Here is a 26075-nt window from a genome sequence, read left to right on the forward strand (position 1 = left end):
ATTACCCATAAGCCCTTTTAAATTTAGCTGTAAGAAGAACCTAACCACAGAAACACATTCTGCCCTCAGGCATTTGGGTTTACCTTTGGTAGCAGAACCCCTGAGCGATATCTTATTATTCTTCAGGAAAACCAATCATCTATGCAAGAAAAATGCCAAATGTGGCTACTACCTGAGCAGTGCTGTAGAGAAGAATACAAGTGAGCAAGTACAGAGGCTCACATACTCTTGCAGCAAGAATAAACTGTTGTCCAAGTGAGAGGACAAGAACATCGGTGCAATAGCATTCCTGGACAAAGGAATAGCTTACATGTGGGAGGATGGTCCCCTGGTAAATATGTCAGCCTGGTACTGGGTGGGGATTTGTCTTTTTCTTATCCTTTCTTGGGTTGTCTGTGTAACCAGAGCCAACTCTCTTTGACTATCCTCCAGCAAAGGATGCACTTGGACTGGATTGATACCTTTTGTGCTAAGGTTAGGGCCACAAACATGAGCTTTATTCTCCTATCTACAGAACAAGGAGTAACAACATTCGTATCTTGCATCCATTTTAGTTTATGACTGCCTGGGATCAGGCTTGTTCTTCAAGATGCTCATGTGATACATTTTGAAGCAGCACAGAGGTATCTGAGCCACCTCTAGTTTGGGACCAGCACACACCAACCCCATGGACCACACAAGCATACTGGCACCTAGGCCCACTCTGAGCTCTCTGCAGCCATGGTTTTAATGCTGCTGAGAGGCAGCACCCAGCACCATCCTGCACTGAGCCTGGCAGAGGGCTACCAGCAACAGAAGTAATGATGCAGGTGTTTGGGAGTCTGCTTCTTAAGGCAAAGTAATTTAAGAAACCTGAATGCGATACGAAGGACCAGTAATCTATGACCATGTTTAAAATGTAAACAAGAATTACTTCAGCTTTTTCATCCACAGAAAAAAAAAGCTCTGGAAATATAGATTTGTACAACAGAGGGAGACTGCCTTGTACCATGCTTGTAGTAAATATTTGTGTATTATTTATGTAAGCCCTTAACAAACAATGATGAAATAAAAAGTGCTCAGAAAATGAGTGCTTCGAGGTCTAATTAAACAATGGTGAATGTTTTTGCATTGTAATGCTCAAGAGAAAATCACCAACTGTTTTGCAACATGCCTAGAATTTTAAATTTCATTTTCTTGTTCCAGATTGAAATAAAAATAGGGAACTTGATAAAGATTAATTCGATGTCAGGAGGGACATTTGCTCTTTAATTAGATTTCTGTAGCCCTAGCAGTTTCACTGTGCCACTGTAGCAAGTCCTAAAAAGCCTGCAGCAGAACTAAACAGTGATCCTCATCTCCACACTTTACTGGGAACTAATTTCATTTCCTGCCTGTCTGGAGAGGTATTTTCAACAGGCATCAATGTTTTTGTCTTCACAACTGATTTATTCATCAATCTCAATGTGATATTTTAAACCTTTAAATTACATCCAAATCCTAAAGCATCTGTTTATTACACAAGGAAATTGAAAATCTGTCTGTGTGATATCATACAAAGATTTTTCCTTAAGGTTATAAAGGAAGTTGACAGATATTAATGATTTTTTTTTCTCTTGACCTCATTCGAAGACAAAGCATAACAAAAAAGAGGAAGAAATCTGGACAAATACAGCAGGATCCTGAGTTTACTGTATATAATATATACCAGAAAAAATGAGGCTATTATTTTTGGCAGGCTATGCAATCATCTTGCTGTATACATTTATTTTCTAAAGGAAAAGAAACATCTAAAAGTAGACTGAAATAAGTTATTATTTCTAAAAAATAAAAAAATAAAATGTGACATACATTAATCTTCTGCCTTTTTGTTATGCATACACTTGCAGCCATGGTTACTAGATGTTAAGAATACAATTTTGCTTGCTTTTTCTATGAACCAAAGTGGGACAGAGATCATGATGGGACCCACCAGGCCACACTGAAGTATTTTAAGTAAGGAAGGAGATGCTTCCACTAGGGCTACTAAAAAGGGTTTCTTAAGAAGGACTGGGAATATTTAGGAGGGAGTGGATCCTTGGTCTTATCCTTCTCCACACGGAACAGCACAGTGCAACAGGCAGGAGCATGAGGTATGCTCAGAAAGAATCATGTATGTCTGTGTGCATAAAGGAACAACTTTTCAAAAGAAAACAGGTTGCAGCTTCAGATGTTGTTTTAGCCTGAACTTCAAGAGAAATCTGGGTGATTTGAATAACAATGCTGAAGAGTCAGATCACCTAATCCCAACTAAGTAAAAATTAAACATCTTGTCAAAGATGTTGAAGAAACAGACTAGAGAGAAACAATTCAGGATCAGTTAAAAAAAAAAAAAAAAACAACCACAAAACAAACAAACAAAAAAAACTTGTAAGATGCTCAAGATGCTCATATGAGCATTTAATGGAAAAAAGTCCCACTCTTCCAATGTACAATAATTCTTTTGGTGTGTCAAAAGTGGATGAAAGAAAAACTGCTGCACAAGAGATTTGGACTTCAGCAAAGAAAAACTTTGACACAACTCCTGCTAATAATACTTAAGAAAAATATAGTATATTTTAAAATTAGAAGTTAAATATCCTCAAAATCAGGATCTCATTTAAATCTAACTATGAGAATAGGACTAAAATGTAAATTTTACAGGAAAAAGGTTTAACACTGTAAATGAGCACCCCAAAAGTCTGCAACAGTGCCCATGTAGTTTAATTTTTTTATTAGCTGTTTTGAAAACAGAAAAAGGAATGAATAGAGAAAAAATAGTTTATTTTTTGGAAACTACAAATAATTATTTAGATAAACTCTGGAAGTTTGTTTAAAGAAAAAAAGATTTAATAATGCCAAGGCATATGAAAAATGAACTAATATATAAATTTTACATTGTCATGTGTAGTTTAGAAAAATTTGGATGTCTTGCATCAACTGCATAATCCATAGAATTAATTGATTTTAAAATAACAGAAACTGTGCAGTCACTGAGGATTTTTGGCTACCAAAACTTCTGATCTTCTTGATGTTCTGCAGTTTTTGTGGAATCCTTGAGGAAACCGTCCTTCTCCAGCTGGCAGTCTCTCCTAGTTTGGCAGCTGCACACATGCAGGCAAGGGCTGTTGGAAGTACGTGCTGTTCCCTGCAGAGCTGATGAAGATCAGCTCATTGTCCTTGCAGCAGTGTGGGCAGGACTCACTCCCCAGGTCAGCACTTCTTATCAGTCCCTCCCCAAAGTTATGCACCGAAGAGTTTGTGGATTTCATGCACTGTGGTTTTGAAGAACTGTTTCTCTGCCTGCCAGGACTGCATTCTGGATCTGTACGTGATTTTTCCTGGAGCTGGCAGTCCTTCAGACATGCTACAAGCAGGTCTTTGATAAGAACCATCCTCCCTCTCCTTGAGAAAACAAGTAATCAAATCTCCCACAGCCACAGTGTGAAAGCAGGGATCTGTAGACAGCAAGGTTTCCGAGGGTGTGCTACCATTGAGTGGCACACTAGTAAGCCACAAACTGTTTCAGAGATGGATATTTGGAAAACAAAACAAAACAAAGAGAGAGAGAGAGAGAAAGAGAGAGAAAGTGAAAGAGAGAGAGTGGGAATTTGCTATTGGTAGGTACTGTGGTTGCTCCTTCTAATGTATCTACAGCCCAGCTGTGGTCTGCACTGGTGCTGTCCCACCAGATGAGGCTGCAAGCAGCTCCGGTAGAAGGCTGCTAGGAAGCTGTTGAAAGTCTCATCCCTTTCTTGTCTATTAAGTTTCACACTACAGTGTGACACAAGAAAATGTACCTTGCTGCTCCTGCAAGTGTGTTAGTCTGTTTGGCATAAGCAGTGGTGAGGTTTTTGTAACGGAAAATGTCTCTTGTTGCAAGTGACATTGCAGGGAGTGGGATGTTAATTAGTTTCTGTTCTTGCTGCTTACATAAATTGGATGATCACTGGAGTCTTTGAAAAAGTCTTAGGGCAACCACACCTTTAGCGTGGAGGAAATCAAGCAGCTGAGGGACAATGAACTGAAAAAAAATGTTGAATTACATGCAACTATCACTTCTTCTTTATCAGACTACATATCCTCCCATTCTCCTTTGTTGTCTCTTTATGTAGCAGAGTGGCCTATACTGTGCTGGTGGGGACCAAGCCTCATGCTGAGAGTCTTCCCTCCCTCCTTGTTGTAGGCTGGCCATACAGGGCAGTGTACACCTCTCCTTTGCCATCGTTGATGCTGACTCTGTGCTGCCATCATCGTATTGTGGCTCTTTTGGAGGGCTCATCTGCCTTTTCCATTGTCTTGGACTCCTTTACATGCTCTGTGATTGTGGTGGTTTTACCGTACTGGGCAGCTAAACCCCACAACCGCTCTCTCACTCCCCCTCCTTTAGATGAGGAGGGGGAGAAGTAAAGCAAAGAACAACTCACGGGTTGAGATAAGGATAATTTAATTAAAGGGAAATAATTATAATAATTAAATAAAGACTACCATGAACTAACAATTTAACTAAGGGGAAAATAAAAAGGGAAAGGGGAAAGGGAGGGGAAAAAAAGGAAAATAAAAAGAAGGGAGGAAAACAAACAAACAAAATAAATGAAGGCTATATGGAAGTGCAGAGGAAAGAAATTACTCTCTACTTCCCACAAATGAGCGATGATTGACCACGTCCTTGAAGCAAGGCCTCAACGCACGCAGCCGGTGTTCGAGAGGAGGACCGACGTCTTCCAAACGAGAGCCCACCCCTCCCCTCTTCTTCCTGTTTCCACCTTTTATTGCTGAGTGTGACATCACATGGTATGGAATATCCCTTTGATTGGTTTAGGCCAGCTGCCCTAGTGATGTTTCTCTCCTCACCTTTTGCCCACCCCCTAAGAGGGTTAGAGAAAGGCCTAATACTGTGCCACTGCTGCTCAGCAGCAGACACAACACTGGTGTGATAACACTGCTGTTCCAGCTACAAGTACAGAGTACGGCACTGTATGGGCTGCTGCTGGGAAAGTTAACATTCCAGCCAGACCCAATACAGTGATCAGCACAATGTTTGCTCAGTTTCAAGCAGAATGGAGATCAAAGTTCCTTGTCATCTGAGGCCTTCACTTTCAACGTAGTTTCTTGTATTTAGTGCTCTAATGCAGTACAAAATACTGGGGACTTTGTTTTTTACTGTTTGTTGACCAGAAAGAGTCATACCTAAGGAACTAGATAGAGTATCACTGTTGCAGCATAAGGCAAACTGTGATGGGGGTTGTACACCTGCTGCTTTACAGACTAACATAATTTTTGTCTTTGCCAGCATCATTCTTTAAAGCAAAACAATTTACAAATTGTGCAAACTATTGTATGTTAAAACAAACAAACAAACAAACAAACAACAACAACAAAAACATATAAGAACTTGAAATACATATTACAAATATTTTATGGTGAAATTACATAGATTTTCCAGAGCTCAAAAACTGTATTGCTTTGAAAAAAAAGTGGGGTCATAAGACATCTAAACCGGCTTGCAGATGTTTTAAGGTGCTTAAGAGAAATGTAGTTAAGATTGGCAGTGTAGCATTTCAGCAGGTAATAAGCACCCGTCACCTTGAGTGAAGCTCAGAAATGTCTCACTGCGGATGCTTCATTATAAACATCAGCCTTTCTGACTAAGCAACTCAGTAGAAGTATTTAAGCTAACCACTAAGGAATTTAACAGTGGGGAGGCTGCAACACAGAGGTACAATATTTCTTACTTTACTGTACTTGCACTTAGTAAAACAATATATGCAGCATGGTACAGTAAAGCAAAATATGCAGCATGGTACTGGTCTACAAACTGACTTCTAGAAACCCGTTTTCTACACCTTAGTGCCCTGTGTTTTCACTTAAACTAGAAATAACTAGGCTGCATACAACACATCCCACAGATAAGTGAAATTACTCTCAAGCCATTAACATACACACCTTATGTTACAAGCTTGCAACTTGGTAACGTAAAACATCAGAAGATTCATATTATGTTACCTTTTGTGTGTGTGTGTGTGTGTGGTACGTTTGATAGAATTATTTAATATAACTCCTAAATGTTTAGATTCATACAAAAATGGCGATGAATGTAGTACATGTATATAACCAGAGAGACATGAAATCCTTAAAAGTATCTAACATCTGCATTCCATCTTTTGCTAGCCATTACAGAACTATTCATTCAATAATTAAAGCCAGATTTTCAATTCTGTTCTGTAAATTATGACTATCAATGATTATGGAAAAGACATAACGGGTTTGATCTTCTGCTGCTCTGCATTGGACAAGTAATGTGTCTCTGAGCTTGGCATACAATGTTTGATTCTAATTTGTTGGAAGACTAAACCATTTCACAATTAAAACTTGCTCACATGTAACCATGCAGTCTCAACAGGCTGCTGTCACAGATGTTGTCCTTCATACTAGGTCACCAACCAGGCTATTGCTTTGGGTCTCTTTCCATTGCTTTGTCTCTCACTGCTTGGGACCTTCAGTTCCACTAGGACTGCATCATGTTTATGATCACCAGGCTGACCCTCCTAGCTCATTTGTCTAGGGCTTCTCCCTAGCTACTTCTAGCTGCCCAAGTTTGGGGTTAACTCCTGAGTTCCTCTGAGGCTTTCACATGGGTTCTGGCAGGACACTCACACCAGGACACTGCCTTTCTAACTAATAGGAAAATCTTCAGCAATACATGACAGTAAAAGACTATATTTATGTGGTTACGAGTCTATTGAGTCTATTTACTCTGATCATGAAAAATAAACTGTCCTAGGCAAAAGTTGTAAACCCTTTATAAATTTGTCTACCTGCCTGATTACTTGAAACAATTCTTGAGACTAGGATGAAGGTCTCTGAAATTATCCAGATTGTCCTCAGCTTTTTCAGAATTACCTTCTGAACAAATAATTTTACTAATTTTTATTTTAAATTTTATTTTTATTTTTTGGTCCTGCTATGGAAAATTCCTCTCTCTGTTATATCATCTCTCCCAGACAGAAGCTCTAACATCCAATCTTTACATTAAATGTCTTTGATTTTAAAAGCAAATAAAAGTGCCTTATTAGTAAAGGCAAATTTATAGAAACATTCAAAACAATCAGCAAATCCATGGCTCTGTGTTATCAGCCAGAAGTGACAAGTTTTGTGTGTACAAATTTTGTACAACTCTCACAACTCCACTGAAGAATATTTTATTTAAATGCCTCTTTGTAAAGCAAGATCTTATTATTGATAGTCAGATCTCACCCAACACAAAAGAAAATTTTATCTCATGAAATCAGCAGAGTTAACCTGATCTATTGTTAATTTAACATGTATAACACAACCTGTGTTGCTTCATATTCCACTTGTTACAAGTCACAGTCAGCAAAAGATACTAGTGCGTGCTACAATCATATCTTTTACTAGACATGCTTGCCCCTTGTTTGCAAAATATATCTTCCAGAAGCCTTAGCATTGCACTTATATTTCAAGATACTTACAGATTTGTAGATGGATCCACACTTCTATTTAAAGGGTACCTCCTAAATTTGGCGAGGGAGACAGGGATGGGGCTCACAAGAACATTATGAGTGCCACCGTTAGCACAAGAGGTTCAACTGAAGTTCCCCATCATCTAGGCAAACCCAATCATTTGTTCTCACCTTTGAAAATCTAAGCCCTCACACTACATTACCACTTGGAACTCTGTAAAATTGAAGCTAATCCATGGCTTTACATCTCTCTCAATATGCCAACTTCTGGATGAATTTCCCTTGCTTAAAAATCCCAGTTCCCCATACAACTGAAAAACTCGAGCTTACTTGCTGCATCGTAGGTGAATGTAAAGCAGACTGGACTTGCATCGGTAGCTGGTTTCCAATGGACTGCTGCATTGAAATCGGCTGGTGTTGCTGCATGTTGAGATGCTGGTGCAGAGGAGGGCTGATCTGAAGTGGTGGTGGCGGCGACACAGCCATGTTTGCTATGGAAACAGTCACTGGCATTTGGTTGTTGGGCTTAGGTGCTATATTCCTGGGGATGTTGGCATGCATGGCAGTGATGTGAGGATTCATTCCTGGTTGTTGGTGGTAGTGGGAACCGAGGTACAGAGCTGAGTGAGCCTGGGCAGGCCCATGAAACACTGACTGCTTTGAATTCATCATCTGAGGTTGCGGGGAGGCTTTAACATCAACAGGTTCACTGTAGCTCTGTTGGGAAAGATGAAAAATAGACAATACTTAGAAGCAACAAAATGCTGTTTCTCACACCTATAGACTATGCTGCATAGACAGATCTTGCACATTTCTCTCCCCTCAATATTCTTCAGAGCAGTTTGAAGGAAAGTGTAGCTGCAAACATCAATGTGCTGTAAAGGTAAAGTGGGATAATGGAGAGCATTATTTTTTTAAAGAATCTCACCATGGGAAAACACATATCTGCACCATCAAAATATCCTTGCCATGGAGTTTGGTTATTACACTAGAAAAACAATTAATGCCTATCTCCTTACACATTTTCTTTCATCAGAATAAAAAGAGAGGTTAGCCCCACTGCTTTCTGGTCTAACCTGACATTTTGCTTTTTCAGAACTTAGAACTGGCATCAGTGACCTAATAACCTACACAACAAAGAAAACCAAACCTGTCACATTCATTCTCACAAGCATTCATTACTATTGTCCTCAAATTTGATGGCCTAGTTGAAAACAGATTAAGGAGGGTGAGTTCTGGCAAAAGTCTACAGTGATCTTTGACATGTCATTTCCCTGCACTATGCCTCATTTTCCTATCTGCAAAACAGGAATAAAAGCTTCAGTGTCCTTTACCATACATGTTGACAACTGCTAATAGTGCTGTATCAGAGTTACCTAACATCATGAAGAACCTAAACCTCATCCAGTTGTTTTACTGCGCTGAATAACTATTCTAGTTGTAGCACTGATGCTTTTATTGAGAAGTATTCTGTGCTGGGAAGCTATCCAGACCTGTATCAAGTTTGTTCCATAAGTCATGCATGCAGAAAAAATAGCATATTCTGAATAATTTTACTTTTAGCTAAACTTCCTCTATAAATTGAGTTCATAAAGTTCTGAAAATTCATTTTAAAACTGATGTCTATATAAATGTTAGATGGCATCAGACAGAGGGAAACTATCTTACATAAGTTTGAAGAATACTGAATGGAATAATAGAAAATGCACAGATTTTCAAAGATGTTATAATCTATCATGATTTTTAAAGCTGCTAGTAACAAAAATTGTCCATAAATGGATATGAATTTCAATAATATTATGTTTTAACATTTATAAATTGTTATGTCTGATTTGCACTCAATTTGTTGTTTTCAATACTCTAATTTTCTTAGATCTTCTGTATGTTAACTCTGTGCTCAAATAAATAATGAAAAAAATTAACTCCCATGTGCTTATAGGTGGGAACTATAATTTGCAGTCAAGGCATACTGGGATTGATAGCCAGTGAAAGGTGAAACATGCTGGAAAAAAATGGCAGAAATGTCCCTCCAAAAAAAGAAGTCACTTTGTCAAAACAAGGGCTGAAAGATGCATATATGCCCTTATTCAGTGACCTCCATGTCATGTTTGCTCAGTTTATAAGTCAGAGTAAGTTTCATGTTACTCTCAGCACTCCAGGGTCAGTGCAGCTGAAGAAAGCCTATTTGTATTCTTTCTGAAGGATGTACCATCACCAGCAATCCGCTGACACGCATGTTACTGAAATTGGTTCATTATATCCAATGATAAAGATGAAAAAGATAACTTCATTTTCCCTACATAAAACTGCAGTTACATTAGCAAAAAAAACACCACCACCACCAACAAATCCCACTTATTTTCTCTAGTAATCTAAGGAAAATTAAATGAATATGATAAAAGAAATGCAAATCTCTGCTTCTATGGGTCTGTCTGGATCTGCTCACATGTGGGTATACAGGTGTGCAATATGCATTATATGAATGTTTGCACGATACAGACAGCCAAAAAAAAAACCAACACATTAAAACATAAAACCTTAAAGTGGGCACACAATCTGGCATTTTTTGGGTATTAGATTTAAAACACTGAACTAATGTTCAAGATGACATGAGAAGTAGTTTCCCCCCCTCTTCCCAGTTATATTTGTAGGATGTTCTTGTATGTGTGGGAGCAAAGATTGGTAGGTTTGCCAAAATTTCAGATTCAGAAGAAGGTTAGCTAATCAGAGGCATGGTTGGAACACTCCCCTTGAGCATGCTGGGTTCTTTATGGAGGCCTATGCTGTGCTCTTTCTGCAGAAACTTGAAGCTTTACTGAGTGCATCACCCCATCCTGAAAACGCTTTGCCCTCCCATGATGTAGCTGGAAGGTTTGGTGTGGTCTGATCAGGGACAATTTCTTAGGTCTGAGCAGGACCTCAGGATAGATCAGTTAAACAATTTCCTCCTGGTGAGGCAGTACCACGAAGCCTTTGTGGCACTCTTTCTGACACACCGATATGCACTTACACACTTGTGACACATCGATACATGCACATTTGTGACTGCAAAGATGTTGCTATAGACCTCTTAAACAAAGACACTGAACCAATTTGATTTCTGGATAATTCTGAGTTCGCACATCTGTGGTGAATGCATGGCCCATACTGATAAGATTACAGAGATACCAGATTCTCAGTAACACATAATAGTTGAAATACCAAATTATGTTAAGAGGAATTGTATGGTCTCAGGCCAGAGATGAATAACATTTGCTTTTTGTTTGCGATGTGATCAAAGGGACAGTTGCAGTTGTCTCAAGCTGTCAATTAGCTTTCCATATATTTCACTACCTCCTGATTGGGTGAAAAGTACAACACTTCAGTTTCAGACCAAGTATTTTGCTGTTACTTAGGGCGCTTTAAATCATATGTGATCTGAAGCCAAATTGTCCAATATCAGTGTAAAGCACATCAATATTATCAGTTACTGGAAATCTTGATAAATGAAACCATTACTTGCTATTCTCCAGCATACTGCACTTTCAGCTTTTTCTAAGACTGGGTCAGAAACCTCAGATTTTGTAAGTACTGATGAAGCTAATGGAATAGGTGCTGTCAAATATTTTGGCTTTGTTATATTGCTTTACTGTCGAATATACCAAGAGGTGTACATGATACATAAGCCACACTATTATTTCGGGCACAATTACTGCATTCACAGGTTTGAATGGGCATTGCACCTGTCTAACACAGTATCAGACTGTCTCAACTAGGACAGCACCTTTATTATGGGTAAGGCTAGAAATTAAGAAAGAAGGGATTTGACAAGTCAGTATGGGCTCTAGATGCACAGTCGCGTTCCCTAATTTTGCAGGCTGATACTCAGTCAATTTGCTTTTACCTTTTCCAAGAAGAAGAGTAGGGAAATCATTTTTAAAAGCCCACTTTAGCTAATTAATCTGCCCAAAGACAAAACAGACAATTTAAATCTCTAAATGTGTCATTCAGTTATAAGATATACTTATTTACAGATATCTGTAGTGGAGACCAAAATTACTAATCCATACACAGAGGCCATCAAACATTGAAGCATAATATTTCCTGCACGTGACAATGTCTTCTACCAGACATGCAATGAAAAAATCTTTTACCACTACTGTCGTTAATTATGGTTTTGTAAACCCACCACTAGAGGGTGACAGAATATTATATTTAGTTAATGGTAAGAAGATTTATTGTATGCATACTCAGTGAATATATTCTCAGACCACAAACTAACTTTTCTTGACAGTTCTTTATGGTCTTTGAGTGACTTGTACTTGTTCTTGAGTTCAGCTCAAAGCTTTATTCTAAATCTTTCAAGTTCTTAATAGGCTAGGAGTAGGATTTCTTGAACTGCCTCTTCATCTAACATCATCATCTAATACTCTTGTTTAAATTAAAAATATATATATATAAACAATAAGAAGCTGAAGGCAAGTTAGGTAGGCCAAGGCAATGGAACACTACAGAAAAAGTACAAGTGCCCTATAGACACTACACAAAACATTCATTATTTTTTTTCTAAAAGAATCTATTGTTTTACTGAAAACCAAAGAAAAAGGGGGAAGAACATTTTGAAAGCTCATCAGAAAGAGAATGAAATTAAAAGAGAAATAGTGAAAGGAAGGAAACAAAACAAACATTACTATATCTCACAGTAATTAATATACCTATATTAATTAAAAGTACTGGCAAAAACAGTTTATAGAAAGCCTTGGTGAGTAACCCTCTGTCCAGAAAATAATTCTACTTGTATCATACTTCCAAGTAAACATGAAATGACACAGATAAATTATATTGTCCACAGAAAGTGTTGAGTGCTGAATATTTTGCAAAAAGTTTTAGAAGCGCAGAGTCAAGTTTTGACTAACCACAAGTTTTGACCAAATTTACACTTTTCCTTCCAATACTAGAGCAAAGCAAACTTTACCTTCTACTTTCCCACTGTGTGTTAAAACTGCTTGTGCTTATCTGCCAAATTAAATAATTAAATTAGGTTAAGGGTTTAAACATTGTTCATCCAGAGCTATTCTTTCTTTTTAGAGAACCACCATGATCCTTCTAATTGTAGACTGAATGTGGAAACATGGGAAAGTTAAATTCCCTAGAGAAAAGTGACACTGGGGTTTACCTTACCCCAAAACTTGCAATTCATCCCTACAGTTGAGAAGTGTTTTTTGACACAGGCATCCTGTTCGGCCTAGAGGTGTCAGTGAAACAGCAGCAGCCTAGTGATGTCTGGAAAACTCCAAAACTTCCTTTGGGACATAATTTTACTCCCACTCTGGAAAGTCTATAGTTGCATTTTAAACCATCAACAGTAGCTCTACATAACCAAAGAGCTGTTGAACCCTACCGATACATTTTGATAATCTTTCTCTTTCATGGCTGCCTCTGGCTAACATTGGCTATTCTAATTGCACGTCTGTTGGAAAAGAAAAAACAGCCACGTGATTGAAAGCAAAGTGAGAATATGTTTTAAGAAGGTGGTATTCTAATGGCCTGATCCTTAGACTACTGAATTTAATGGAAACTCTCCTATAAACTTTAATGGACAATTTGATGGACAATTGCATAATTTAATATACATTGGTGAGGTCTCCCCTCAGTCTTCTCTTTTCTAGGCTAAACAGGCCAGTTCTCTCAGCCTGTCCTTTTACGACAGGTGCTCCAGGCCTCTAATCATCTTTGTAGCCCTCCTCTGGACTCATTCCAGTACCCCTATATCCCTATTGTACTGGGGAGCCCAGAACTGGACACAATACTCAAGGTGTGGCCTCACCAGGGCTGAATAGAGGGGGAGGATCACCACAAGCTTTATGGCCAATATGGCCAGCACAAACTTTCTAACAATGCAAATAGCATTACTTGTGGGTAAACATCACCTCAGAAGACTTTTTTACACAGCAAAAATAGAGTTTTATTCTAAATGAGAAACAGGTGCTCTGGGTTTGGCATCCCCTCTACATGGGCAATGAAAATGCACTATAGGAGTGTTTCAAAGCTTGGAAAAGAGTTTAACTTGATTAAGATTTCAAATGAATACATGAATATGTGTCAGCATCTAACACAGCTGACACACTGTCTCTTTTCATGGCAGTGCCATGTGCATTTCTAGTGACTGGCGTCCATTCTTGAGCCATGCTGAGGAATTCAACAGTTTTTGGACTTAATGACCAGAATGAAGGTTACTTTCCAGGTAACAGCAGTGATTATGTCAGCTGGTACCAGCAAGGTAGGCTGTGATCAGTCTTTGGCAGGCCTGACTCAGCTTTAAATGAGTTACCTTCAGTACCATGACATTAGAGGGGTAGATAGAAGGAAATTGGCTGAATATTTATGCAGCTTCTACGAAGCTTACCTAAGCTTAACTTTGCATCTGTTGTCTTTGCTGTCTCTTTGGTGGAAGGAACATCTTGAATTGTTTATTCCTTCTCTCAGCTTTTCTGTGTTCACACAATCCTGTCTGTTTTTAGTGTTTTTGACATTTTAGGTCACCTCCAACCCCAGACTCTCCTTGAGAAGAATCTCTTCTTCTAGCCTGCATGGGCTCGTCCATTTTATTAATACCGCTGTGAAGCTGTTTATGAGAGAATGACTGCTCTCCAGCACTGTTTTCTCTTTCCTGCTTAGCTCTTTAACTACTTTAGAGATTCCTTTGACTTAACTCTATTCACTCCGGTAGAGAATTCATATGCATATTTATAATACAGCTGCTTTCCTACCTAAGTCACAAGAGGCTCTTAGAAAATGATGTTTCATATTTTGCTAATTCCAGTCACCTATTGCAATAATATTGGGGACTCTAGAGAGTTCAGAAGCTTTTGACACATTCTTGATGTTTCAGAACAAAGGAGTAAGCCATGGGTTGTCATCTATAATTAGCTAAGGTGGCTCAGAAGAACATCTTCAAATCTAAATATACATTTTGTCATCATCTGCAGGGGATTGTCACAGATTCATTCAGGGTATGTAAGTAAAAATGGATGTTTAATGAATGTAACCTGGATACATGTGATAAAGGATATGCAACTTTAATTTGATACAAGTGTTTTAATTCCCCAAATGGAAGCACTCAGCTAATAGTAAAATCTACTTTTATTAACTCACTTAAAAACAAACATAAATCCACTGCAAATCAACACATAGCTTCTCTCAAGCTCAAGACATTTCTGACATTTTCGGCTGAAGTGCTGTGAGAGCATCACTAGGATTTTCGACTGCTAAATGTAAAGTTTCACATGATTTGCCCTCAAATACAATTCATGGCATTAACTTAAAACATCCTTTGCTCTTCTTTTTCAGCTGCAGTAAATAGTTGGTTTCTTTGCTGGACAAGAAGTTGGTTTGATTTGTGCTATCATAAGATTAGGCAATTGATTTATTGATACATATGTTCACTTACCAGATATTCTGATACATCATATACTTGCACATACGTGATTTTATTTATGATCACTTGAAGATTTTTGGTATATCGTATTAACTCCAGAAAGAAGGACTGAGGTATCACAGAAATATTGAGTATCTGTTGTAAAAGCCTTGCATTATAGTTTTCCCATCTAGGGATTCTAGTGTTTAACGGAGAAAAGTAAAAGCTGTAGGTGCATATCATCATTCTGCGTTTTCTGTTGTTTTACAGGAAGCATTGCCAATTCCCTTGTAGCACTTTAACAGCTACCAGAAAAAAAATAAAATCATGCATCATACACAGACATATTTTTTATTTATTCTATGACGATTTCACTGTAAACAGCCTGAACTGGTTTCTAAAATTCCAGAACATCTGCATGGACTGGGGCTAGATATAATATAGGAATCTGTTTTCTCAAAAAGTAGAAACCAGGTGCCTTTCTGCCAGCAGCAGAAGGGTTGCTGTTCTCCTTGTACACAATAGCCATTTGATTAAAGCACCAACCAGTAGACACAACAGGTTATTCTGTCAAGAGATATTCAGAACCGTATTTCCAAAATAAATGTGCTAAATCCCAACAGCTGCTTATTTAAAGATGGAGTGAGCTAGGATAGGGTGTTTCCCTACATTTGAAGCTTGGTCACTATGCAGAAAAGCATTTGGGATTAATTGGGCCACAGAAAACAAATAGTGGAGGGAACACAACTGCACATCCACATTTACTTAAGAATGGGGAGAGCCATAATCTAGGAGAGCTGACATTTTTTGCCTTTTGTGGCAAGTGCTCTCACCACATACACATATGAAACAGAAAACTAACACCATTGAGTTTACTGGTTGGGTTTTTGGCCTTTTTATATTATTTTTTTTTAAATGTGGTCTTCATGTTTCTTTATGCAACTAGCTAAAACTTTTCCATGTTCACTGCAGTCTGAAAAGGCCTTGTATATATTCCTTAGGCTGTTCAATTATCATAGAATTATAGAACAGTCAGATTGGAAGGGACCTCAGAAGATCATCAGGTCTTTCATGGAAAGAGGGAGTCTAGATGAGAATATCTAGCACCCTGTCCAGCTGCATCTTGAAAGCCTCCAGCAATGAGGATTCTACCACATCCCTGGGGAGGTTGTTGCAGAGATTGATTGTTCTAAGCAATACTATACACAGAACACAGACATTTTGGGTGCCTGGAATATCTCTGCTTATAAATTGCTAATGACATTAAGGCAATGCCAGTCTCTATATACAACGTTTTATGTGTGTATATATATATATATATATATATATATATATATATATATATATATATATATATATATATATATATATATAAATATATACACAATGGTTTTATATATATATATATATATATATATGTATAAATATATATATATATATATACATGTATATAGCAATTGCATGGTGTTTGGCTAGGAAAACTGCATGTGCCATATACTTCAAGGAGAAATATTACATGCCCAAAAGATCTGCACTGTCCACAAAACTGAAAAACGCCCATTGTGTCTGTTGCAAAGGCAAATGAGGATACCGCTTTGACTTAGACACAACATCAGACTTTTGAAATGTGCTTGAGCATTTGAATGCAATTTGAATAATATTCTCCTAGATGAGTGGTTTTAGTTTCAGCCATAGCTGCTAAAATGTGTTTGCATGAAACTTGAAGTTGTGCCATTGTACAGAACAGAATTAAAGATTCATTTAGCCAGAGAGAACAAAACAAGAAAGAGGAATCTTCTTTGTATTATTTAAACAGTTAAACTTGTACTGCTATAGTTGACATATGTATTATGCATATTAAATATATAATACGCATACATGTTTTATAACTATACATAGATGCATACGTATAATATATAAACATATTTAACATTTATTCATATATATGTATTAAATATATATATTTAAAAGATGCAGCAAAAACTCTAATGTCAGCCAGAAAAAAAAGGCTGGTTAAGCTAGAAAAAGTGCTTGTTTTATGAAAAAGTAAAATTGCAATTCACAGCATTTTATGTAATGCTGTACAAATTACCAGATACCAGAGACTGCATTTCTGGACCTGAATAGTACTAAAAGTTGCAACTAAGGGCAAATATAAAGACACTTGTTTACAATGCAAAGGCTTAGTCAGTATTATAAGCAATATGGCAATCTGCATAGCAGAAGATATAATGCTTTGTAATGTGATTTTTACTTTACATATCAATTCCTATACACATGAACAAGCTCAACTACAGACCCATTAATCTCAATCATTATAAACAAAGCAGAAAAATATAGGAAATACACTGATTAATTAAGTGTGGATTAATGCATAGCTGATATATTTACACAGTTTTACATTTAACTTATTTGATGGGTGGTAGTGCTGTTTTATAAAGACATCACTAAAGCATTTCAGAATGTATTAGAGAGGCACTGGCAATCCTGTTGCTGAAGTTGTTGGTGACACTTCCATTCTTTTCAATTATGATTGTATCAAATAACATAATCTGGAATTATACATATTAGGTGTGTGAGTGACTTTGTGTGTGTTTGTGTGTGTGTGTATGTGACTGTGACAAACTCCAACTGGAACCTCTCAGTTTTATTGACAGAGCCTAGAGGAAAGCACCATATGCCTCCCTTCTGACAAATATGGGTACTCTTCCTTAAGATACAATGGAGGAGGGACTTGAAATCTGGAAGAGACAATGACAGATTGTGTCAAAGATGAGTATCTCATCTTCTGGTGAAATGTCACCCAAATTTATATACTTGTTTCATCTGAGCCCATTCTTCCACATGGGCTTTCCTAGTACTGTCTGCTTTCTATGAGGAAGGGCAGGTAGCATATTCCTCACATTCATTCCCAGTTTCCTTCACTACGCACCTACAGTCAAGGGTATATGGAGGAGAAGTGGTGATGCTGAAGGCAAGAAAAAACTTGGCTGAAGTAAAAGGTTGCTTTTTTGTGGAAAAAAGAAAGAAAGAAAGAAAGAAAGAAAGAAAGAAAGAAAGAAAGAAAGAAAGAAAGAAAGAAAGAAAGAAAGAAAGAAAGAAAGAAAGAAAGAAAGAAAGAAAGAAAGAACAAAGGGGGCAAAGGTCTGAGCATCAAAGAAAAGCCCACAGACCCCAACTGATACCCCACTTCCAGCCTGGTACCATGGGTAGAAAACAATATAACAATGATAGTGAATTTCATTATTCTGCTGTCAGGCAAGGGCTAAGAAATCTCCTGGAAATTTTCTCTCTGTGATCTCCTATTCTGACTATTCTAGCAGCTCAAATGGCTAAGGCGGGTGAACTGAATTCAGCTCCAAATCCGGTCCACTCAGGTATAACCTGGCATATGTTCATTCCTTTGCTTCTCAGAAAAAAAAAAAAAAAAAAAAAAAAAAAAAAGACTGCAAATAAATGGAGAAACACACCCACACAATTACATACCAGCCCTACACTCACTAATTCTTTAAAAACTGGCAGTGCTTCATGAAAAAAGTGGCAGAATCAATGTTCAAAAGTTGAAAAATTGGTCAAGCAGCTGCTCTGGGTGATGTGAGGCACCCACTGAGTTAGAGACAGGGACCCTGAGCAGGACCTTTTCCTGCTGTTCCTACTGCTCTGCAAGGGCAGAGTCTTTTGAGAAGAAGGAGAAAGAAAGTTTGATAGTTGGGCAACTTATTTGGATGTTATGCAGATGTCCTGATATGATATGAAGCACCACTATATATCTCATAGCTGCCAGCCAGCTGACCCTGAAGTCATTGGAGCTCTGAACATGGAAGGTGTAGTATTGCTTAAATACCATGAAAAATGAAGTTCTAGATGTTCCAAGCAGGACATCCAAAATCACTAAAAACTTAATTTCACAGTGTTTTTTTCTGTGTTTGAAAATGTGGACAATACAAACTTCCTGCTCTAGTGTATTGTTGAGAAGATGAATGCACTTTTTTTTTTTTTTTTTTTAACACTAAAATGCTGCCAGGAGGAGTGGAATGGAAAATCCTATAAAGAAGCAAGGTTAAGCGATTTGCAGTAAATACAGCACAAGAGCTCACACAGAGGACACCTTCATATAAGCATATGAAATGAGACCCAAAGACTGGGGTATAAAGTATAAAACGTACTATGTGAGCAAATCGTTAATTTTGTATTAGATTATTTTTGGAAAAGGTGTGTTACTTCTGGCATGTCTTAACTTTTGCAAATAAGGTTTTGTATTATTAATAATATTAGCTAAATATAGGTTTTATGGATGATAATATAACACATGGACAGAAAAGAGCAGATGGACTCCAAACAATCTTAATAATATATTACATCTATTTCTTTATGCTTACATGACTATCTAAAGAACTACAACTCTTCTGGTGCCATATAAATATTTAATAATGATAATTTAGAATATACTGATATAATATTACAACTGAATATTGTACATCCTTATTCCAATATGGAGTTGCTTTAGTTATGTGGCAGCTCTGTTGGATTCATTGAGCACATTCATGAGAGTAAGCAATTAGTACTCAGCTTCATTAAGTTTATATTTGATACTTTTCATGGTAGAGGAAAACACTATATTATCGGCAGAATTTAAATAATTGCTTAAAAGTTAACAGAATGCTTCAGTGCTTTTCTGACTAACGACAAATTTAAACATATGCACAAATGGCTTCATGCACTGAAGAGATCAACAACCTTGTAATTTTTTTTTTTCTTTTTGGAAATACAAACCTCAGAAAATGCCATAATGTGCTTTTTCCTTTCCAAAATAATAAAAACAAAATAAAAATCTGGGTTTTGTTATATTTGCTTTTTCAAAACTAAGCTATATAGAGTTTTATATGAATAGTCCATGATATACTGAATAATGGCATGCAAATTTTTTCCACAAAGAGTTGGCTTCATACATATCTTCAAAACCAACTGGAATATTTTGACCTGCTTTTTAGACCTCTCTTTTGCCAATAAGTAGGCTATTTAAAATAAATTTGTTTATGTACACATGGTACCCCTTTCTGAAGGCAATGAATATTTCTACAACCATACAGACCTAAGACAGAAATTATAGGTATCCTGTAAATCCCATTAACTAATGCATTAGCATTTATTATGGTAGCTACAAAATTGAAGTGCTTACGAAACAGCACAAAAGAAAAAAAAAAAAAGAAAAAAGATACCGCTCATATTTAAGACTTTTAAATTCAGCACAAATACTTACCGCATACTAAGATAATGTACAAATACGCATGAAAGCTCCTTGTATGGATAATCATATAGTCTTTCCACTGAAAATGTGTAAAAATTCATGTAATATACACAGAAGTAGACTGCAGGACTAACCTCCCCAAACATTTAAATCTAACAAAAAGTTCTACTCATGTCACATAAGATAGTCCTTCATATTGCCATACTTAAGTCTAAAATTAAGCTTATTTACGAAGGAACAAAATATATCTAAATTTGTTTTGATTCTAACTAGTATGATTATGAAGTTGTTCAATTGTTTTTTTTCATGTTGTCACAACACAATAATTTCACATAATTTCTTCTGCATATTTAAAAGTTTATTACAAGCTTTAAACAGTCTTTTACAAAATTATGTGCACTGAGAATGCTTGTATATGTCAATATGAAAAGCTGTTACTAGATGTGTACTGGGGATACACTGGTGTTCCACTACATGGTGCCACTGTACGGCCTTACGGTGACTTATGCTGTGCTCACACAAGTTGCTTGCTAGATGTAAAATGAAAAGCCACAGTTTTGTATAAAAGATTACTATGTGAACTGAGCTTACCATTTTCAGCACTGTGATTGCAAGGTAAAAAAGCAGTACTTGAAGACAAACAAACAAAGTAAAACACAGGGATTTTGTGTCTGGTATGTTTTTTCCCATATAGATAGAATGGCAGCTGCCTGGCATGGTGTTTGTGGTCTATTTGGTGTGTCATGGCACAGTTTGTGGCATATTGGTATTTTTACCTTTATTTCCTTTCTCTGACTGCAGTTATACTCCCAGCCTGGAGGAGTGCTGTCACTATGACCAGAAGGGAAAAGGGATCTCTTCACAGAGAGATGACTGTTTTTATGGAACATTTGCACAGAGGATGGATATCCTAATTTTAAGGTGATAAAAAACAAGGCTATTTGCACTAAATACTATGAGGCTCAGCACCATAAAAATGCTGAAAATGGTTTGCAATATGTTACTATATATGTGTGTGTATGTATATATATATATTATGTGTTACCTTGGATACAAGGCTTGCTCTGTAGGCAGCTAACTGCTTCAGATATTCCTTCTTGGCAGCTTCAGTTTTCTTTTTGTATACCTAAAAACAAAGAGTGTCACATTGGTAAATTAATCTGGTTTTGTTTTTATATATCACCGGTGTGTCTCATGCATCTTCATAAAGTCTTTCTAAGTAAACATCCTTTCCTGCTCATATACTCTAAAGAGTGAAATAATAAACATCAAATATTTTAATGAAAATATTGTTCCAAGTGTGAAACACCCTTTAGCTACTTAGCAGTACTGAAAAAAAACAATATCCCTCACAGCATCTCAGATTTAATTGTTCAAAGTGAAGTGCAGGGCGCACTTGCAAATGGGACCTTTAGGGATAGCGGAAGGCAGGTGTGAGCCTTTCCACTGGCTCCCACTTGTGAGATGAGTTAAAAGCCTCTGGGGAAGACAGGAATGTGCAGGAAGACATGTGAGCTAAATGAAGGAGGAGATGATGGCACCACACAGATCAGCCAAAAGGCTTTCTCTCTTCCCTGGATTAACTGTTGGGGGCACTCAGAGAAGCTTCATGGAACTGCTGAGGATAATAAATGTTAGTCATTATTCCAGTTCTTGATCCCATATCGTTCTAATTAACTTCTCAGGAGCATAGATCTATTTCTGTACAGTTCTCTCAACCTACCAAATTATTTTAAATGCGACATGTGCACAATCTCATAATAGATTAAAAAGCTTTGAGAGTCACTTCAATTTTGCCCAAATTTCAAGATCAAAGATTATCTACAGGGCTAGGCAGGACCTCATGGCACTACAGTAACACGATGTTATGAAAGTATACGTAGATATTTAGGGTTGAAAGTTCTCAAGAGGAGAAATGCTTCCTGACCTGTGGAGCCCAGATAATGACTTGCTGTTAGCAATGTCAGTGACAAATTCAGGAACAAGCCAGCATTTCTCTTTGCAAATATTATCATGAATTTTTCACTACTTCATGTATTTTTTTTTCTGAGACAGTAGATTTTGGAATCATGCAAGCATCTTGGCCTCATATAACTAAGCAGGATTAATTGCTATCCTTCCATGCTGTACAGAAATGCTTAAAAAAATATCCAAATGTAAAGTTTAAAAGTAAGGAAGACAACTAAGGGGAAGGAAACTTTACTTTTAAATAACTGTTGTGTTTCACAATTTTTTTAAGTCACATGGGCATTTTTTAAGCCCAGGGCAGAGATTAGTTCATATTTTCATGGGCATTTGGTTTACACAACATTACACAAAATGGAACTGCATTTTTGAGTCTCTGCTGTCCACTTCTTCAGCCAAATGCACAACCTAGGCACCAGGTGTCCAGGCACCAGGTATTGTCCGCAGAGGACAATACAAAGTGACAGTGTTAAGCTGGAAGGATCGTGTAAAACATCATGTTTTTATAAAGAATGTGCTGATGAAATGTTTTTGTTTCACTGAGGCTTGGCTTTCAGGAACAATCCTCAAATACAGGCTGGCAAAACTCAGAGGCTGCCGAAAAGGATTAAAGATTTTGCTTCCCAGGGAAGCAAAAGATCATAATGGAAACACAGAAGTCTTAGGCTTCTAAAATTGTAAATATAGAGAGGAAAAAAATATTTGGTGTTAGCTGTGCAACTGTATCTGTGCCACCTTGTAATTTATCCAGATTAAGATAAGTACATAGTGTTGGCTGATCTCCTATTGTTTTGGAAAACAAAAGCAAACAAACAAACAAAAAACTAGTAATTCTCTTTTTAAGTTGTAATCATTTGTGATTAATAGAGAAATGTACAGTTTGTTTTGAAAATTAATAAAAAATTAGCCAACAATCTGTTCCTAGATGCTAAAATGAATTTATCTTGACCTAAAGAACAAAGACTAAGTTATACAGCTTCGTATATTGTAGTGGCTCTGCATCTTTCTGATAGCCAATTTAAAAAACGCAGTTGAACAAAGAATTTCACACAGAATAATGATCTTCAAAAGATCATGTATCTACTGCTTCCACAATGGATTTTATTTTGCATTACACAAATATCAAAAATATACACTCCTGCTGTGCACTTACAGTCACAGCATATTGAAAGCGTCCTCTGGGACCTGACTTTTCCCTCAAATAGTCATATTGCATGAGGTTAACTTAATAATATGATGCTAACAACAATTCTGTAAATCGACAACTAAAACATCACTACTTCATAGGAATATCAGCATATAGCCTTTATATTATTTCCTGCCTACTTTCCTATATATCTACCATGTTCAGCATACATATTTTCTTGCCCTCTTTTCTCAGGTTTCCTGGTGAGTCAGTGATAATCAAATGAACACCATGTCTTCCACTGTAATACTAACACTAATTATGTAAAAGGTCATTACGGCACAGAAGTTCTTACTGGATGGGAAGAGAGGGTTTTTACAACTCTAGCCCTCTTTGATGGCTTGCATTGGCCAGAATGCTTACTGCAGGCTAGTTTGTCAGAGGGCAGTCAACTTGCCCTGCTCCATCACAGTAAGGGTATCACCATGTCCTCTGAGGACAATGACTCGAGCTTTTGCTGTCAATATCTTGATACTGTTGTCTTTTTCAAGACACTCACTGTTTACACAAAATACAAGTGGGTAGATGCTCCTTGCATTAGTTTTAGAAATTTTGATTTGTTGTGGCTTATTATAAAAATTAGAGTAAGTTTTGCCTGCCTGGGTGTTGTTCATTTTCATGAGTCTGGCTGTCAGTACTTTTCTCCACAAATTAATGTTGGCCTTGGCAGTGGTACCAGTTCACTGAGTTGTGCTAGACTGGACTTGTATTGGGAGCTTATGAAGGCAGGGCAAGTGGGGAGTGTCCTCTGCATCTGCAGAAGTACCTAAAACAGGTATGAGCAAGTTAGCTGCCCCTCCCAACCTTTTTTTTTTTTTTTTTCTTTCTTTTCCAGCTGTGAGAATTTTTAGCCCTCAAGCTTAAATAGTTTTGTGTTGTAGTAAGGTTAACAGAGTTTCATCCTTGCAGCGCTTTGCGGGAGGAAAAAGGCTCGTGTCATCATTCAAATGTGCTCCAGAAAATGTCTGAAGCTTTGTTGTATTTTGTACTTAAGATAGTGCCAAATTGTGAAACACATAATTTCCAATAATACATTTATCACTTTTCCTGTATCAAGAAGCAGGTCTCTGTTCTTTTGCTTATCTATAGTATATAGTGACAATATTTAATTTCATTTTTAACATCCCAGAAATCTCTTATGAGGTCATTTTCTTCTCCTCCTTCAAGCAAGCAACAATTATTACAAAAGTAACTTGACAGGAGCATATATGTACAGAATTAGGTAATTTCTATCTTGCTTTAATTCAATTAACATTATAATTTAATATTGACTGTCATTCAGGAAGTAAAGGCCCATTCTTATTATAAAACTTTTTTTTTCTTATACAATATTTTATTTTTTGAATTGTCCCAGTTGTGGAAATGGCAGGAAAAAAACATACATATTTTCTGTATATGCAGGGTGGGTCAGCTTAATTTATTCTTATTCTCTTCAGCTTGTTATAGAAAGCCCAAAACACCACGATTACATTAATTTGTCTACAAATGGAAGCTGCTGGCATTATTTTCCTACTGTGAATCATGAATGCAAATTTATACAGCATAATACACAGGTTCTTAGTTTACTATTTAATTACATTTCCCAAGTCTACTCAGCAAGGTAGCTTCAAGTCCCCTTACACAGTTAAGCAAAGCAATATAGAAAAAGGTATTTTCTGAAAGAAGTATGAAATACTACCTTGTGTGTATAAGCACAGAAGACAGCAATTAAAATGAATTAGGCCACCTTGGAAAATGGATGCTCTGGGTTCTCCAGTGGTAGCATAACAGCCTGGTACCAGTTCCCAGACCATTGCAGTGGCACCCTTAAGCTCCAGTTCCCTGGGCTAACCATACATGTGGACCACAAATGCTGCACTTACACTGGAGGCTGAATTATTTTTATTATTAGTGATAAACATCCTTAAAGTGGCTGCCCCAATTTTCACTTGGAGATAGATGGGTTGTGGGTTATATGGTTAGCCACAAGTACTCACAAATACTAGATTTACCAAATTAAAACCACAGTAGAATATCTGCACTTCTTTCTATGATGCCAACTTCTGGCCATGTTTGCTTTATGTATTTTAACTGTTGTATAATTCTTGTCTTCCTAGATCATAAATTCCTTCAGGCAGGCTTTGTGTCTCCTGTGCTTTTCTCTGTGTTGGATGATATGAAACTCATCACTGATATGTATAACTGAAATATACCTGTAATGCCTTTAGCCAAGTTTTTGCTCTGGTTAGTCATCCTTTCCTGATGAACTTCTTTTGAACTTGCTTGTGGAGGACTATCAACATATCAACACATTATGCAGCAGGACTCCTACTCTATCCAGTGTGGCTTGCACCCTTCAGGGAAACAGGACTCAAATGTCTGCAACCATGTCCAAATAACAGGCTCTAATGGAAGAAGGAACCATTAACTACAATCCTCTTTGATATTAGGGAGTTGGAGATAGTGAGCTAAACTGACTGATATTCTTGGGAGAAAAGGAGACTTTCAGAATTTGTGCCTCATGGTAGTGTGAAAAAGCTTTGTGTCTCCTAGCTGACAGAGCACATTACAAAGAACCATATTGTTTCCCTGGCCTTGCCTAAATAGCTGGTAGGAGGATGACAAAGAAGGGGAAGTTTTCGGTTTATCTTTGTCTCCTTAGAGGTGACACTTCCAAGCAAGTTAAATTTGTCTTTTTAAAATGATGTAAAGGTGCCCACATTTGTTTTGATGGAAGTGTTCCATAAACCTGAAAAAATAGTATATGCAAAAACAGCAAATCAAAAAGCAACATGACCAATTTTGACTTTTTGGTCTCTG

General features: G+C 37.2%; 1 protein-coding gene across 8 annotated transcripts in view; it reads right to left on the reverse strand.

Annotated features, from left to right (window-relative positions):
• Positions 1–26075, reverse strand: part of TOX (thymocyte selection associated high mobility group box) — a 221069-nt gene that overhangs the window by 6623 nt on the left and 188371 nt on the right. For all 8 annotated transcript variants that reach the window (XM_068671932.1, XM_068671933.1, XM_068671934.1 and 5 more), the window contains 2 exons: positions 21171–21251; positions 7812–8198 (listed from right to left, as the gene is read on the reverse strand). In XM_068671932.1, coding sequence (XP_068528033.1) covers positions 7812–8198; positions 21171–21251 — 468 coding nt within the window. The remainder of the gene's footprint in view (positions 1–7811; positions 8199–21170; positions 21252–26075) is intronic.

Source organism: Anas acuta, chromosome 2, assembly GCF_963932015.1.
Source record: "Anas acuta chromosome 2, bAnaAcu1.1, whole genome shotgun sequence".
Lineage (NCBI taxonomy): Eukaryota > Metazoa > Chordata > Aves > Anseriformes > Anatidae > Anas > Anas acuta.